This window comes from Simochromis diagramma, unplaced genomic scaffold (assembly GCF_900408965.1).
Source record: "Simochromis diagramma unplaced genomic scaffold, fSimDia1.1 OVJJ01000483.1, whole genome shotgun sequence".
In the NCBI taxonomy this organism is placed as follows: domain Eukaryota; kingdom Metazoa; phylum Chordata; class Actinopteri; order Cichliformes; family Cichlidae; genus Simochromis; species Simochromis diagramma.
The window spans coordinates 7,092,815-7,109,692 of record NW_024386835.1 but is presented as its reverse complement, the minus strand read 5'-3'; the positions used below and the strand labels follow the sequence as shown (position 1 = coordinate 7,109,692).

Below are 16,878 nucleotides of genomic sequence, written 5' to 3'. Positions count from 1 at the left end.
GGTTGTTTTCTTATTTGCTTAAAAAGTCTTTTAAGGAGAGACATCTGTGAAGGATGCATGTATGTTCCTCTTCACTATAGCTCAAATAGAGGCTTTACAAATTGGCATTGTAGAAGGCTGCTGAAATGCTCAGCAGCCTTGAGGTTTTAAACTACACATAATAATAGCCGGTCCTGAGTGGGTAGCTGTTCTAAAAATTCTCTGGTGTGCTTTAAGTAATGGCACAAATACAAGTAGAAGTGCGTAGTTGGTATGAGTAGAGGCAGTCACCAAGGCTGAGTGGAATAAGAACAGAACGCCATCTGCAGAAGCCCACACTCAAAGTATAGAGAAACATTTGCTCAGAGGGGCTTAAAAGGATAACCGGCTGTCCCGAAATGCTTAATTCTGAGTTAACACGAAAATTACCGTTCCAAGACGGAAAAACAAAAGCACAGCGATGGTGAGTGAGTGATGCAGGTCTCGTGCTCAGACCAGACTGTCAGTTATTAGAAGCAATTTCACTTTGATTATATTGTTATTTTGGGTGAGTGCCTAGATGGAGATGCAGTTTTTTAGATGTATTGTTAAGCGCTAATGTACTGTAGGTCCACTGGCAACTTTTACTAAGCAGCAAATGCCTTTAGTTAATGTGGTATTATTAGTTAAGCTTTTAAGCAAACAGCAGCATGTCTGAAGCAGTGACATAGTTAAAACGTCTTTGTGTCTGATGTGTTCATACAGTGTGGATATGATTGTGCCCCTCTAGACAAGGTCACTCTTAGACACCATCCTAAAATCTGCCTTTGTATTTGCCTCACTAGTGTCAGTAGTTCATTTCATGCTAGCTTGTTTTGGGATTAAGGGAGCTGCTGTCAGAGTTGGAGTACTGGTAACACAGAGTCAAAGACGACACTGGGAAATGCAGTTCAAGAACACAAAACCACTGTCTTCTCACTACCGAAAACAGATAAACAGGAATTTAAGAGATGATCATTTAAAACGTAATGATGTGAAGCAGTGGAGTTTTTTAATTATTAGTGTGCAGAGAAAGCTATTCACAGAAGCCATTAAAGAGGGAAATATACACTAGGCAGCTTAGAACTAAGTGCTTCTGCAAGAGCCATGTCAAACTTTTAAGTCCTTTACTACTCAGGCAGACGTGTTACTGTTCAGTAAATGAATTATTGGTTGGCTGGATCCTTGCCAAAGACAACCTTGCTGTGGAACATGATTGTTAATTAGGTCTAGATGTGCTTAAGGGCTAACAAATGTGCACAAGCACCACACCTCCAACATCCAGCTGAGATTAAACTGTTACTACAGCCTTATCTTTGCTTCCTTTAGTAACTTCACAGAGCCAAACCTGTGACTAACTAAATTAAAATGCTCTGCCCTTTGGCATTAAAAGTGGTTAATGCATGAATCAGTTTAGCCATCTTTCATGCAATGCTAATATTCTGTTTTGCAGCCAGTGGGGAATTCATTTGTCTGTTTAATTTCACAGGTGCCCTTAACGCACTGATCAACAACAAGCGCTGGTTGTGAACAGGCGGCACCATCTGTGTGCAGGGAGTGCCAAGGGCCCTGAAGTATTCGCTCTTTGCCACCGAGCACTAAGACTCCATTAAGAAGTCTGGGTCCATGCATCTTTGGCCATCATTTATTTGGCAAAGGCAATTAAAAAGCTCCCCCCACCCAAAGACAGCATGTGCGGTAGAAGCCACGTCTCCTCTCTTAATCACTGGTAGTAATTAGTTTCTGCAAGCGGTATCATTAGGTATCACCGCTGGCACTGTTGTCACAGCTAGCGCACGTCTTGGATGACAAAAGGAGACGGAAGGAAAAGAGGAGAATCGCCGCTGTAACAGAGAATCTGGCCGAGTTAGACTCCTGTCCAAAAACGATACAAGGTTGTCCCACGAGAAGCATAATCCATCAAAGTGATTTTTCTTCTCTCGCTTTCTCCTGTCCCCTCCTGTTCTGCCCCCCTGTCTTCTTTGCAACGTAATCATTTTCCTCTCACAGTGTGTGACATTCATAAAGGAGGCTAGTGCTGGTCCGCATCTTGCCAAAGTTTGGGATGAGTTTTAGAGGTGTGTCTACAATGTGGGGTTGCCAGAGGTAAGTTACCTTGCTTCTTGGCAGACTTTAACTGTCCTTCCTGCCTATTTCTTTTGCCTCGCTTTGCTTTCTCTCTCTTTTTACCCTTTTGTCCTGCCCATCATTGATCAGGCATTTAAGAGTTGAGTGACTTTAGGAGGCCAAGTTTTCCGTATTTCCAGAGAGCTATACAGAAATTTATAAAGCAGCTAGGAATATAGTCAAAAGTAGTAATTTGAATGAATTAAAATTGTAAAATTGCCTAACCTGTTGTCCAGAATATTAATTCCTGATCTTCTGGTCAGTTTAAGTTTAATTATTAATAATCTAACCCTTCTGACTTCAATCCAATTCAGTTTAGGGCTTTGAAAGTGGGTCTTCATGACACTTACTAAGCTAAGGAACATCACCAATCTGTCTTTAAGCTACTCTCTAATAAGTTTTAGTTATTCAGCAGGCAAATAATGTCTACAGGGAAATGGAGCTAGAGCTTGTGCTACATTTTCTTGGGTATACAGATCCACAGGAACGCAGCTGTTCAGTCCCTTAACCACCTTTAGTTTTCAGTAGAAGATCCTTTATTCAAACTTTCTAGGGAACCTCAGAGGAAAGGCTGTTTACTCACAGTCTTCACAAGCATACTAACAAGCTGTCTGAACATACAAACCTTATTATCACACAAGGCTTGGGACTAACCCCCCCAGTCGTCCCCCCCCCCCCAGTCCCCATTCCCCATTCCCCACCACACATACACACACATACAACCACTCTGTAGATTTTTGTTTCATTAATGACGCTGCAAAATTTCAGTCTGTTGACATGTGAGGGCAGTGCATCTCACAGCACTTTGTCAAATATGTAGACAGCATTAAAACACACAGGCAAAAAAAAGAAGAAAAAAAAACAGGCACGGGAAAGGGGGTGGAAAACAAACATCATCTGACAAGTTTGTGGCACATTTGGTTCAGACAGTGTGATTCCCTCTGGATCTAAGAGTGGTAGCGAGGAGAGGAGGTGTGGGAGAGGAAGGCAGAGAGACAGAGTGAACTCTGAGCAATTGTTCTTCCATGTGGAAAGGTGACAAAAGAAAAGTGTGAAAGGGCTCACCAGATACAGGAGGTATTGAACAGAAAGGATGGAGAAAAAGAGGAGGGATGAACAGAAAGGAAAAGGATGAAGGTGAGGCTGTAATACGATTAGAAGGTTGTAAAGATTTTGCACTGTTTGGTACAATCGCTTCTTTAAAAATAACATTTAGATATTTCATGTCTGTTGGGAGAAGTATTTTGTGTACCTCCCTAACAAAAAATCCAAAATTCCCTAAAGCTAACATCAGCTGTTGTTTTGGTATTTGTTGCCAGTGTTTTATTCCTGTAGTAAAACTACATGGAAGAGTGTGAAGCACAAATCTCTTGTAAATCTCTAATAAATAATCACACAAACAGATTAACAACATAACTTCAACTCATTACGGAATTCTTGCAACAGTTGTATTTCTTTCAGTATTTTAGAGGTATTTCTTTTGGTGGTAGAATCCACCTGATCCACTGTACAGAGACTATTGTGTTGTAGAAAGCTGAACATGTAACCTACTTTTAGAACAGATAAACTAATGTGCAGACTGTCAAATTTAATTAGCACATTTGCTTTGCGACTGGGACAAATTAAATGGCCCCCTCTGGAAATCTCCAGAAGTTCCCAGTGGCCACTCTCGTATTGGTGATATGTTGCCTGACAAATGGACTGCCTGGGCATGCCTTCAGAGCCGTAATCATGGTTACAGAAAAAAGGGGTGGGATTTGTTAAAAGGGGGTCAGATGTAATACAGAAGTAAAGTAAAAACACAAAACTGTGTATAATTTCATTTGTTAGCCACACTATGTCCTATGACTATTATTCTATGTTCTATTATTACTTGCAAATATCAGTTTAGATAATCTAACAGTAAGCCACAGCAAGCTATATCTACTCCAATAACAGCTTTTAAATTAAATAATCAAAATGTGATAACTGAAAAGAGTTTTACAAACATTTTTGTAACTGTTAAATTTTCAGAGGCTAAAAAGTAATTGGACAAACTAACATACCTTTCAGATATAAGGCTTGTTTCCTCTCTTGAGATAATTTGCCAGGTGTTTTTTGTAGCTATCTTTAGTCTTTAGTAACTGAAAAGCATGCTCTGCTGGACTGAGATCAGCAATCAAACAACCCTTCAGTGTCCATCTCTGAGGGGTTGTTTTTGCACTCTGCTTTGGGTCATCATCCATTTCCACAGTGAATCACTGTTCAGTCTATTTTGCAGCGTTTGGCTGAAGCTGAGGAGAAAGTCAAGGATTTCTCCAGCCACTTCTATCACATCCTTAATAAAAAGTAGTGGCTCGGTTTCACTTGAAGCCATACATGTCCATGTCATGACATTGCCTCCATCACGTTTGACAGATGATGTGACTTGCTTCAGATCATGAGTTTTTTCTCTGCTTCACTATACTGTTATCTTCCTATCATATCATCTCATCCTCTCACGTTACCCTTGAGTTCATCCGTCCAAAGATTTCTTTCTTTTCCAGAACTGTGCAGACTCTTTTGGCAAAATCTGGTTAGAAAAGTAAACTCTAATCTTTCACTTTTAGCTGTCATCTGTGCTCTTCTGTGTTTTTGAGCTGCCCAGTGCATTCATTCTTTTTCAGTATGGACCAGACTGTTGATTTGGCCCCACTCCTAAAGTTTTTTCTCTCTTTCTGATAGGGTTATCATCAATTTCCAGCCTAATGATGGTCTTCTTCACTCGTGTTGACATCTCTTTGGACCTATACTAAGAGTTCCAGTAAACAGCTACCAAATGCAAGTTCAACACTTGGAACCAACTCAAAATACTTTATTTGGTTAATTTGTCATGGAGTGACAAGGGGCCAGCCCTAACCTGGCCATGGAAATGTTTGTCTGCCTACCGTCCGATTGCTTTTTAGGCTCTGAAATTGGGGCCTCTACATTTAAACATGGATAATCAGTTAGTGCAATGCTTTTGTCTAACCCCTAAAATTTGCACTTTAATTACATCTTGATTACTTTACATAAAATCCAGTGTGTTGGTGGACATAAGCACGCTACATTTACCAAGAAAATATGTGTGATTGTCTAAAATCTTTTGGATCTAACTGTACTCAGGTAAGTCTTTCTGTGTATCTTTCTCACTGTCGTTCTGCCTGTTTCTCTATCACTCGCTAACACATACACACATATGCAGACCTTGTTGTGTCTGCTGGTTGGAGGTGATGCTCCCAGCAGTGGCATATCAGACCATAATGAAAGCTCATTGCCCATGGTTTGGCAGTGTGGACAAACACTCTTTCCATTCCCTCCTTCACTTGTCCACACACATCCTGAATCACAAACACACAGTGAGAAACGCTTAAGTGGGTGAGTCAGACCCGCGCTCTTCCTGTGTCTCACACACATGAACACTCACCCAGGAGAGACGAGGCAAACAGCAGAGCCCCTGCCAGGTTATATGGAGGGACAGAGTGTTCTGAGTTACTGCACAGTGCAGCCACTCTCCACGGCAGCACCATACAGAGTCCATAAAGCATGATGGATGGCCTATCATCATTTACCTCTTTGGTGACTTCTCAATGCTGTCACACCCCGCCAAGCACATGCAAGAGAGGTGAGACACACCAAAGCAGACAGGCAAGCAAAAGGCAGAGCCTAACGACAAAAACAAACAAACAAAAAAAGGCAATGCGGACAAAATGATGCTAAAATGAGCATTACAGAGAGCGATGCAGGCAGGCGGGGAGCGAGAAGGAGGGGAAGAGTTAAACAGAGAGATGGATGAGGGAGCATTTTTGATGTTTGCTTGAATTAATGCACACTTAGTTGCATAAGCAAACAGTCGCACACACAGACACTGCAAGAACACACCACCACAAAAGAAGTGAACCATCCCCTGTCCCTTCTCTCCTTTGATGACAGCACCCCACACACGTAGAGGCTGTATTTAGAGCATGCAAAATCTACTGTCTCCTCCACTCTTCTCTCTTCTCCTCCTCCTCCTCTCCATCCCACAGCAGAGGGGAGCAGGAGGAGGAGAAGAGGGAGAGAGCGAGGCAGATACAGAGAGAGAAAAGAATGAACACCAGATGCAGCGAAATGACACACTGATAGTTTACATGTCAAACTATCAACAATGGGAGAAGGAAAAAAAAGGAAGGAAAAAAAAGAGAAAAATAACGGCTAGAACAGTAAATAACTTCCATGAGAATGAGTGCAGCCAGAGAGCCAGAGGGGGCCACAAGGCTCACAGCCTGCACTGCAGGCTGGATACTAAAGCACCGTGCAGTGGGTAAATCTGAGCTCTTGTTCTGTTTCAACGTTGGGAACCTGAGGCTTCAATTTACTCGGTTGTGTTTCAGTCAAGTGTGCCATATATTGCTAACGTATAGGGACCTCCAGTGATGAGGTATGGCACTTGCGAAAAGCAGTGGGGCAGAAATGTTGGCTGTATGTTTAAAACTCCAAAATACTAAAAATAAACTCAAAGCTACTTTGGCAGCCAACTTGATATTATTAATTAAGCTATTAGGCTAAAATAACACATAAATTTTCATTTAAGAACAGGTATCTTAAAATACAAACAGATCTCATTTTCGCACATTTCCAGAAATAATCTCTGTGCACTCATGCTCACGTAAACACATATCAGATAGCCTGCTGCCATGCTGCTCACAAAAAAGTTGATGTCGCTCTTCACGCCAGCTGCTGCTGCCGTTCATATAGAGTTACAAAAGACATAACAATAATCTGCCCCTACCAAACAGAAAACGGCTCATGTGAACACGATCAGACTGAAACATGAAGCTCAAATAAAATAGCAGTTCTGTCTGATTGAATTGAAGGCATGCAACTGTTTTAACGGGCTGGGCTCCAGCATTGCGAAACAACATTAGGCTACCTGGAAATGGCAGGAAGCTTGTACTGCACATTTTTTATTTAAAAAGTGTTGGAAGGGGTTAATGTGCTTAACAGGTGCTCGCGGGTCTTAAATTATTGTCAGTGTTTTGATGCTAAGTGAATGAATCCTCACCGTGTTGCTGCACTGAGCACTGGAAGAAAATATTTTCACTAGACATCCAACCTTCATAGACACAGAAAGATAGAAAGCATAAGAGAGAGAGCGAGCGAGAGAAGGAGGGGGTCTGCCTCTCTGGACAGTGCCTATTGATCGCCACCCGGCACACATCACCACAACTTTCACAAATTGCTATTGAGAAGTGACCTGTAATGCAATTACTGGCCAATCCGGGGCCTTGGCTGCCATCAATTATTAAAAGCTGCCTGAGTCGTGGCCCGCTATGCCGTCTCAGCTGGTGCGTTGTGTCATTATCACATCTGCCGGCCACCAGCTCACCAGCTGCTTCCGCGGAGTTGGGAATAAGATTTCCAAGTGCCACTTCGCACTCTGCGGAACGTATCAGAGGATATGGGCCAAACGAAGAAAGTGAAATTGCCACATTATATATTCCAATGGCTACAGCGGAGGTGAGGTGGTGAAGGTCACGGAATAAAATGGGTTTTGTTTTTTCCTTTGCACATTTCCACTGAGCATGAGAATGGTATTTACAGAAGGGTAAAGCCCCCTTTGTGAAATCTGTGTGGTTACTTTATGCTTCATAAAAACTTTTCTAAGTAGAAAACAACATTAATATTGCAGCGTGGTACCACTGGCTCCTAGTATTAAAAACTTTTAGTACTGTAGTCAGTGCGAGTAACAAACCAATGGGCAATGTTTCCATCCACAATCCAACACTTTTCTAATTATTTTCTACATATTTCCGCTTCACTTTGCTAGCTTTTCGGAAGTTATTATGAGAGATTACATCAATGATAGAAGGGGTGCATGATGATTGCACTTGGCCTTGAACTGGCAGCAATTTTTTCTAGATGTTTTCATTATAAAAGGCCTTGTTCAAACTGGGCTTTTTTTTCACTGCAATCACAGTGAAATTATTTATTGGCTATCTCGTTCACTGTAAAATACTGTTACCGAAGAAATCGAATCTAGAATGCAACTTAGCATCAATTTTTAAACACTCGAACAACTTTATTCCAAAAATTCTATAAAGCCATTTTGGAGAACGAGTCAAAACTAATGTTCATTGCGAGACTTCAAATAAAATAGAAAGACTTAAAGACAATTAAGCTCAGTAAGCTTTCATTTTATAACAGCAGTTGGTCCGCTTGAGGAAAAAAAAAAAAAGGGAAAGCGCTGATTAACAGAAAGGGCTGATAAAAAGATGCAGAGCATAGTGGGCTTCATAGTAAAAGCTACAAGAGCGCTGTAAAATCTCAGGAAAAAAAGAGAACACTGAATGAAAATGTTTGCTGCTGTTTAAAAGCATCTGCTCTGCCCCACATTAACAACTGAGGTAGGACAGACTAGTCGCTGGTGCTTGACAGAAAGGATAGGTGTGCAATGCGAACTGTAATATCCTCCAATGATCAATAAAACACCACTTTAATAGATAAATTATATTGTAGGCGTGACTGATTTATTGCATTTTATTGTTTCCAGTTATCTTTCCACTGTTCTTCAACATTTAATGTGCATGGTAAATTACCTGAACAAGCCACAATAAAAGAAATCAGACAACACAGCACTCGCTGGTGTGGAAAGACACATTGTACTGTATGCGTGAGGAGGCTTGAGAGCATGAAAAAGACAAATAGATATAGCAGTGTGACATACAGCTATTCGGGGGAAAAAAGAAGTCCCTGTCCTGGCAGGAAATTTCAAAGCAGCTGGAGTCAGGCGAACTCAATACAGCAGCAGCAGCAGGAGGTAAAACTATGACAATGGCAGAATGACTATCACAACCAGCTTATGGAGACACTTAAATCTGTGAACTATATGCACACCCAGCGCTGAAGCCAAGGCGCACACTGGTTAGGATGCTATTACAGCGTGTTTTTTTTTTTTTTTTTGAATAGCTCCAGCTGCAGCAGCCTCCACTTCTGTCCTCTCCCCAGCGACAGTCACAGTCACTGCCAGCTTTGTATCTGTAAGCAAGTTCATGGCTTTGAGGGTTTACAAAACAATTCCAATCAAGCAAGAACTGGATGTGTGATTTCTCTGAACAGTAACTTGGGCATCACAGAGCGTTTTTTTTCTCTCTCAAGATTTTAAAAGTGAATAAACTGCGGCTGGATATTTTTTTTTTTTAAAAAACCTCTTTTCACTTTGGTGAGTGCAAGGAACAGCCTGAAAATGCCAGTTGTGACATTAGCACTTGTAAATGCTCAGTGGAGCAGGCTGTTGAGGACGAAGACTCATTGGTGCGCTTTAAGACCGTGCTTTCGTGGATCAATACAAACTCGAGGAAAAGACAAGATGATTTCAGACTGTGACAGGAGCTTGAGCCAGCTATAGACTGAGATGCTGGAAAAAAAGAGCATCCCACTTCTAAAATTTCTGAAGTGGGGGACATGCTTTTAGTGTAAATAATGGTACCTCTTAAAGGTGTTTAGAATCGCTCAGACAGTTCAAGCCATTTCGTTGGAGAGCATATCATGGTTTTTAAAGCTGCTCTTGGCTGAGGTCTTTCTTTGTCTTCCTCATCGTTTCCTGCGAGCAGCACCGTAGTAATCTTTCTTATGAGAGTAATCTGTAATTAGAATAATGATTCATATGGCAACAAACTTGAGTCAACACATGTCACGATGATGATTGGCAATGGGGCTGACTGGAACAGTTACACTGGCGAAAACCCAAACTGGATTAGCGATATAATGCTACATGTGCTGCAGTATGGCTCAGTAGTAAAAAAAAAAACCTTAAAACGGAAAGAAAAAGTGCATAATTTCACATATGGATCATCAGTCTATTGACCCAGCAGGTAGCATGCACCACCTCTGAAATTAGTTGGCTTATTGGACTACAGTGAACTACTGCCTCGAGACAGATAAATTTTTCTCATTTGTACAATCTGCTCAAACTCCACTTGGCAATGGGAGGTTGTAACATCAGGCCCGGAGCCCAATGATAATGGGACCATTCAGACTTTATATGACAAAAGATGGTGTGTAGGCATGTAATGATCTTTGTTGCAATTATGGCACCATTCATGCTTTACTCCTTAAAGGGGTTCAGCCAAAGCCATCCTATATAAGCCAAAAGTATGCGGACAACCAAACACCACAACCATATTAAAAAAAAAAGTTCACTTCAATTTATGTTTATATGCTAGATTTTGCTTGCGGCAGGTGTAGGGCTAAAAAAAAAAAGCTGAAATGACGTCCCACCCTGTTCGTAACAACCTAACTGCCAGAAGAATAGCGGACACTTTAAAGGTGAGGAAGATTAAAAATTGAAACTAGGAGGCAGGAGAGAGGTGCAGCCTTGTCTTTCTCACCCACAGCAATGACATGGATGTGAATGTGAGACTGTCGGCTTTGCAAAGTTGTTTGGAAGATCTGGGGTGAAGGGTTTTTAGATGCTGCTCAACTGTCAGTCAATCACTTTGGTTGGATTGGCTTATACAGTAGTGGCAGCTTAAGCCCGTATGGACCTAGCTCCATGTAGTTCAGGGCACAAATCAATCAGTTAATCAATCAAAACCAAAACCAATGGCATTATTCTGCTGCTCTGTTAGCCACCATTCTTCATTGGACGTTGAGCTGGGAATCCGGCTGCAGGAATATGGGCCTGTTTCGCCACAGGAACATTATCGTTACTGGTGTTTGGGTGATAAGGCCTGGCGGACAGCGACTTTTTCAGTTCATCCCAAAGACATTTATGGAGTTTAGCAGTTATGTTTTTCCACAACAAGCCATGAACAATGTCTTTTTGGCCCTGGCTTTGGGACATTGCTCCATTGAATGACAGAAGGTGCCGATCCCAAGCTACTGCCAAAAAGTTCGACCCACACTATTGTCCTAAATATTATTGTATGCTGAAGCATCAAGACTGAAACTGAGAGTGTAATCCAAAGAACAAAAAGCCACAGAGCATAAAAAACAGACTATAGCACCTCTAAAACGTAAATTGTTAGAAATAAAAACTTACAAAATTAAGTTTTTCAACAAACTGAAATCTCTGTTTACCTCTGAATTTATTTACAGAAAGTCTTTCTGCTTTTCTACTGTCTGTTTGGGGAGACTCATTTAAATTTTTATTGCAGGCTTATGACCTGCCAGATTCAGGCTGCCTACCGCCTCACTTAAAAGCTTTGCTCCGGTGTGGACGCTGGGTACAGTCTACTGTTTCTTCATCCAGACTACTGCCAATGCATGCTGCTATTTTCTTTTTCATCTTAGGCAATGTGAGACTGAAATAAGTTGCTCATTATGTCTATGAGTTGACACAAATCTGTATGTGTGTGTGTGTGTGTGTGTGTGTGTGTGTGTGTGTGTGTGTGTGTGTGTGTGTGTGTGTGTGTGTGTGTGTGTGAGGAGAAGTCGTTTCAAGCTAAAACTTGCTTGTGCATCACCCCGGCATTCTTTCAATGACTGTGCATTCATTAAATGGAGCACCTTATGGGGCAAATGGTTTTCTTTTGGATAGGGGTGATTAGGATAGTTGATGAGGTGATAGCTTGGGGAGAGAGCGGGGATATTTTAGCTCCAGGGTCTGTGGCATTATTCATGTGGACGTGTAGCTATGCCTCCCGCACGCTGAGCCATAAATCTAAATCTACAAGAAGGACTGAACTACAGTACTTGTACACAAATCATAACTGAGCACCACCAAAAACCCCGCCATCCAAACACCTCTTCACCCATGTCACCTGGGGAGCTTGGCAGTTATTGACCAATGAGGGCAACTTATTGAGAAAAAGCTGCCATGAAACTGGGTCGCAGGAGCCAATCAATGGCATGGATTTTTTTTTTTTTTTTTTTTTTGCCTTGGCATTATCTCGACTGAGAGCAAGGACTGAAAGCGGGGGTGGTGGTGGGTGGGTTGAAAAAGAAACAGACACAAATCATTCGGTATGGAGGCACCCCGACTATACCTCTCCTTTCACTCCCTCCATCCACCCACTCTTTCCAATCTGCTATCATCCACCCCTTCCTCTTTCCTCCATCCTGCTATTCATTTGCTTTCCTGTGATTTCTGTTGTTTGTTTGCCCCTGGGCTGAAAACTCTGTGTGTTTATGTGTGTGTTTGTGTGTGTGTGTGTGTGTGTGTGTGTGTGAAAGCGCTCTGAAATGACGCATTGATTCACAGTGTTCTATATTTTCTCATCTGGCTCACTATTACAGTGAGAGTCAATCGACGCCGTATTTCTCTCTCTCTCTTGCTCTCTCTCTCTCTTTTACTTTCTCCCTATTTCTTTCGCTCTCTCTGTCTTTCTGTGTGTATCGGAGTATCATGTTTTTGAATGGAAGTGCTTACGAGGGGTGTTGTATTGCAGTTACAAGAGAAGTGTTTGGAGTGTGAGTGCATGTGTGTGGGGTGTTTTGTACCTGTTTGTGTGTATTTGTATGCATTATTTTCTAACTTTGAGCTCAGCGCTATGTATGCGAGAGTGCGAGCTCCCTCTGTGCCCTGTGTGGGGGGCACTTGGTAGTGCACTGGCCCATATATATATATACACATATATATATATATATGTATGTATGTCTTTTCTGCGTGTGTTGAGGGTGTTAGTGTTTTTATGTTTGCCAGAATCTGCTGGCGAGTCTTTGTGCAGTGTTTCATGAGCACATGTGCTAGTGCTAGCGCTGCAACTCCACCCCGTGACCCACACGTAAATGCACACCCGCATGCACGTGCGCACACAAGAATACATCTTCCCACTCATGAGGGCTCTTCTTTTGCTAGAATCAATACAGGAGCTTTTTAATGTTTCTTGCCATAGTACGAGTCTGAAACTGGAGCGCAGGATCATAACTGTGGCAGTCAGGGCCTGGCGTTTGGGACGCGCCCCCCCCTTTTTTTTTGTTCTGTCCATTTATGTGCTTGTTGTCTGTTTACCTCAAAAAAGGGAAAATCTTTTTCACAGGCATATTTCCCATTATGTTGAAAATGTAGCCACATTGAACAAGAATAGTCAAAATCTGGAACAGTCATAACTACATGGTACGTTTGCATTTATGGTAACTGTGAAAGCTTACCGTAATGCTAAACTGCTGCAGATGGCCTGCTGTTTCACGTGGAGATCAGTATTTTTCTCATGGTGTTGATTAATAAAATTCTGACACAGCAGACCCACACACTGTGGTACTCATGCCTAAAACAATACCTAAAGTACCTGCAAAATACACGCTTTGTAGTTGAATGTCAACAAAAAAATATTAAATTTAACTGATTGCTCAATCAAGTTTGAACATCAAAAGCAAACTGATACACTTTTTACCAAAGTGTTTGCTTTTTGAACCAAAAATAAGAATATTATATACAACACAATAATCAATAACAGTCATTTCTTGCTCCATGACCTATTGACTGTTCAGTGATCCATCCACGCTTCAAGAGAGTCTTTCACTCTTTACTTGCTGACTTTGCTCCCTTTGCACTGCGTTGGTTTATCATTCCAATACTGGATCCATGTCTTGAATATTTTGAATGTTCAGCAGCGCTGGCTTCTGTGTCACTTGTCAGTAGAGCTGATTTAATTACGCTAGCAGACACATATTCTCCATCAGCATAATCCTGTGTACCTGTAGTTTGTAGTGCTATAATGGAATGAGCAATGTGAAAACAATTTGTCATCTATCACCAGTAGTACAATGTCAGCGTCACTTTAACATCAGTATTTCTGCTTGTCACTTGTTTACCCAAAGTCTCTCCTGACACTGCACCCGCTCGGTCGTGCGCACACGCACATGCTTACGCTCGTGTGTGCGTGCACATTCACATCAGGCATCCCTTAGTACTTTGTCTGAGCTACACCAACAGCCTACAGCCATGCTTACAGGGCATTTCCACTAGGAAGTCAAATCCCCTCTTCTCTCAGCTCACCTGGCAGCACGGAAAGAAAAAAAAAAAGGACGGCAGAAAACTTTTTAAATGTAAGAGCTGGGGAGCAACTTTGACGGAAAAAAGCGCATCAGGACACAAAGTGAAGGGGAAAGAGGCTTTAACAGGGTAGAAAGGAGATTTCATTTGCCGGGTTTTGGTTGTGTTGGCCTGTGAGTAGGGGGATTGATAGAGGATAGAAGGAGAGCGAGTGAAGAAGGTAGGTAGGAAAAAAAACAACACTGAATGAAGGAATGGAAGTAAGAGGGTGTAGCCGTGCGCCATAAAACGTCCCACTGCCTTTCCCAGGGCCAAGTCCTCGCTCTATTTCTAATGAACTCATTTATTCTGTTTTGCTGGATTTACCTTCACCAGCAACAAAAGACAGTCTCCTGGTCTGCCTGTCTGAATTCTCTGCTTCAGGGTTTGTTAAACATCTAGGTCTGTCCTATAGCCTGCCTGTGTTTATCTAGCTCTCGCCATAGGTCAAACACAGACTGTCCTAAACTGCCAAAGGCATCTCTAATTGGCATCTTCCTTCTAAAAACAATATTAATTACAAGCGACTGGTTACAGTAATTTGCTGGTGATGCATTTCTATGTAGCATGTGAAGCCAAACATAGTCCCTTCAAGATGGAAAGGCAGAATCCTCAAAAAATGTTTTTGTGAACCACATATTCTGGTCTGTGTCAAACAATAGCAACAAAGGCAAAAACATCAATCGGCAGCACACTTTGTGTGAACACAAAATCGCATTCTGGTTTTGGCCAAATATTTAATCTCTCCTCCTCTCTCTCCTCGTGTCTCTGTCTCTCCCTCCCTCTTTCTTTCTGAATAATATGCCACTGGGAAGTAAAAAAAAAAAAAAAAAGACTGAGAGCACGGATCCCCACTCCTCCGCTCTTCTTGACTGCACGTCTGTGATGTCATAATCACTCACATCAAAGGCTGTGCGCTCAACACGGCGACTGTCAGCTTCCCTGGAGGCGTCATTAAAAACGAACAGAGCAAACCGAGCCAGGCCTGACAGAAACGCATCAAAACTTCCTAAGACTCACACACACGCACACATATGCGTAGCTAATGCGTGCTACGCATCCATGTTCACGCTCACACGCAGGCATCGGGGAGCATGCATGTACTAATCAAAGCGTGTGACAGAGACAGACACATGCACACACACACATATGTAATCATAAAATCATGTGTGCGCCAAGGGAAGAGCTCACATTGCTGATAAAACCCTCAGACTCGCATGCGCACACTACTACAAACTGAAAATCTGCATGTTCTCTGTGACAAAGTGAAAACTTCCTCATCCTGTCATGCAAAAATAGAAGTCGAGCATTCAGACGCGCATGTTTTGCTTCCAGCTGCATGTGCGTGTGAACAGCAGCGGCCGCAGCACGTGGACGGACATCTGTCGTAAAAGATGTGCTCTCTTGATATGCATTCACAATGCACTCCTGTTTCGCTGCCAGCCTGGGACATAATGCAGAGTGTGCACATAAATGTAGAAAGAGTCTACATCTACCAGATTTTCATTCCTCTCTCCTTCTCTCTGTCTATCTCTCTACACACTTGCCCACACACATGGGCGCATGCACACGCACAGACACACACTCATTTACACAAACTGGAGAAAGGACTATAAATAGTATGCCTATGATGTGATGCCGTGTGGTTTATCCCTATGGGTTTGTGTATGTGTGACTGTCAAAGTGAAGAGAGAGGGAGGCAGTGAAAGGAGGGGGGGGTGGCAGATGAAAAAAAAGATCTTTAAGAGAAAGAAGTGTGGTGTATAGCCAGTGATAAGCACTACATGGCAGGCATGGCAAAGACAGAGACTCCTCTTTGATCTGAAATAAATATAAGTCATTATATGTTAAAATGAGCATCTGTGTTTGTGTGCGACTGAATCCAAGACGTGTTTATGTAAGATTTCGCTTCTGGCTTGACATGTCTTTTCTTGTGTGCGACTTACTCCTGGCAGGGTCTTCTGCTCGTGCAATGCATTCTGGGCTTTCAGGGCTGACTCTCTGGCACAGTAGGTGAGGAAGGCACAGCCTGAAATACAGCAAGAGAGAAAGACACAATTATGTTATGTGAACTGGGGACAGAGGAGAGACAGCTACGAGAGGGGGCTGCACCAATCATCAGCAAATAGCTAAAAACAACACACACACACACACACACACACGGAGTAAGCCTGCAGCCATAGCTCTGAAACTCTGTCTACATGGCCGCAGAGGGAATTTGTTCGTGCTTGTGTGTCCACAATAAACAGCATTTCGGTGACTGAACAAATTGAATATTTCTGCGACCGCGAATGCAATCCACTTGCATGCAGAAGGGAAATAAGTGGGACTAAAATTTGCGTCAACGTGTGACGATTTGTATATTCTGTTGCGCGAGAGCCACCATGCCCCCATCAACACATCAAATCTGACTGAGCTTTTTCCCTGGCAGCCTGAAATAGCAGTTATCCATTCGTCCATCGCACTCTTCTGGCTGTTGTGACAGGGATAGACAGCCTGACAGCTTCTTTCTCTCTCTCTCTTACCCACCCTCCCGCTACTTTACTCCCTCCACTCTTCATTTCTCCATCTCCCTGCTCCATATGTTCCAAGACTACCCACAATCCTCGGTTTTGTTAGCACCTGGGCTGACATGTGGGGGTGGAGAGAAGATGGAGACGCAGGAGGCAAGGAAGAAGAAGCCGTGGGGGAACGTGCGCGCTGTTCCCTTGCCACCCCCCGCTGACAGTGAGGCACACACCACTGTCAGAGAGCTGACAAACTGTCAATCTACAGATCAAGCCTAATGATTCATGTGTTTG

General features: G+C 42.5%; 1 protein-coding gene across 11 annotated transcripts in view; it reads right to left on the bottom strand.

The window, feature by feature from the left end:
- celf4 (CUGBP, Elav-like family member 4) overlaps positions 1 to 16,878 on the bottom strand; it is an 88,118-nt gene that overhangs the window by 50,507 nt on the left and 20,733 nt on the right. For all 11 annotated transcript variants that reach the window (XM_040029100.1, XM_040029105.1, XM_040029102.1 and 8 more), the window contains exon 2: positions 16,024 to 16,106. In XM_040029100.1, the coding sequence (XP_039885034.1) occupies positions 16,024 to 16,106 (83 nt within the window). The remainder of the gene's footprint in view (positions 1 to 16,023; positions 16,107 to 16,878) is intronic.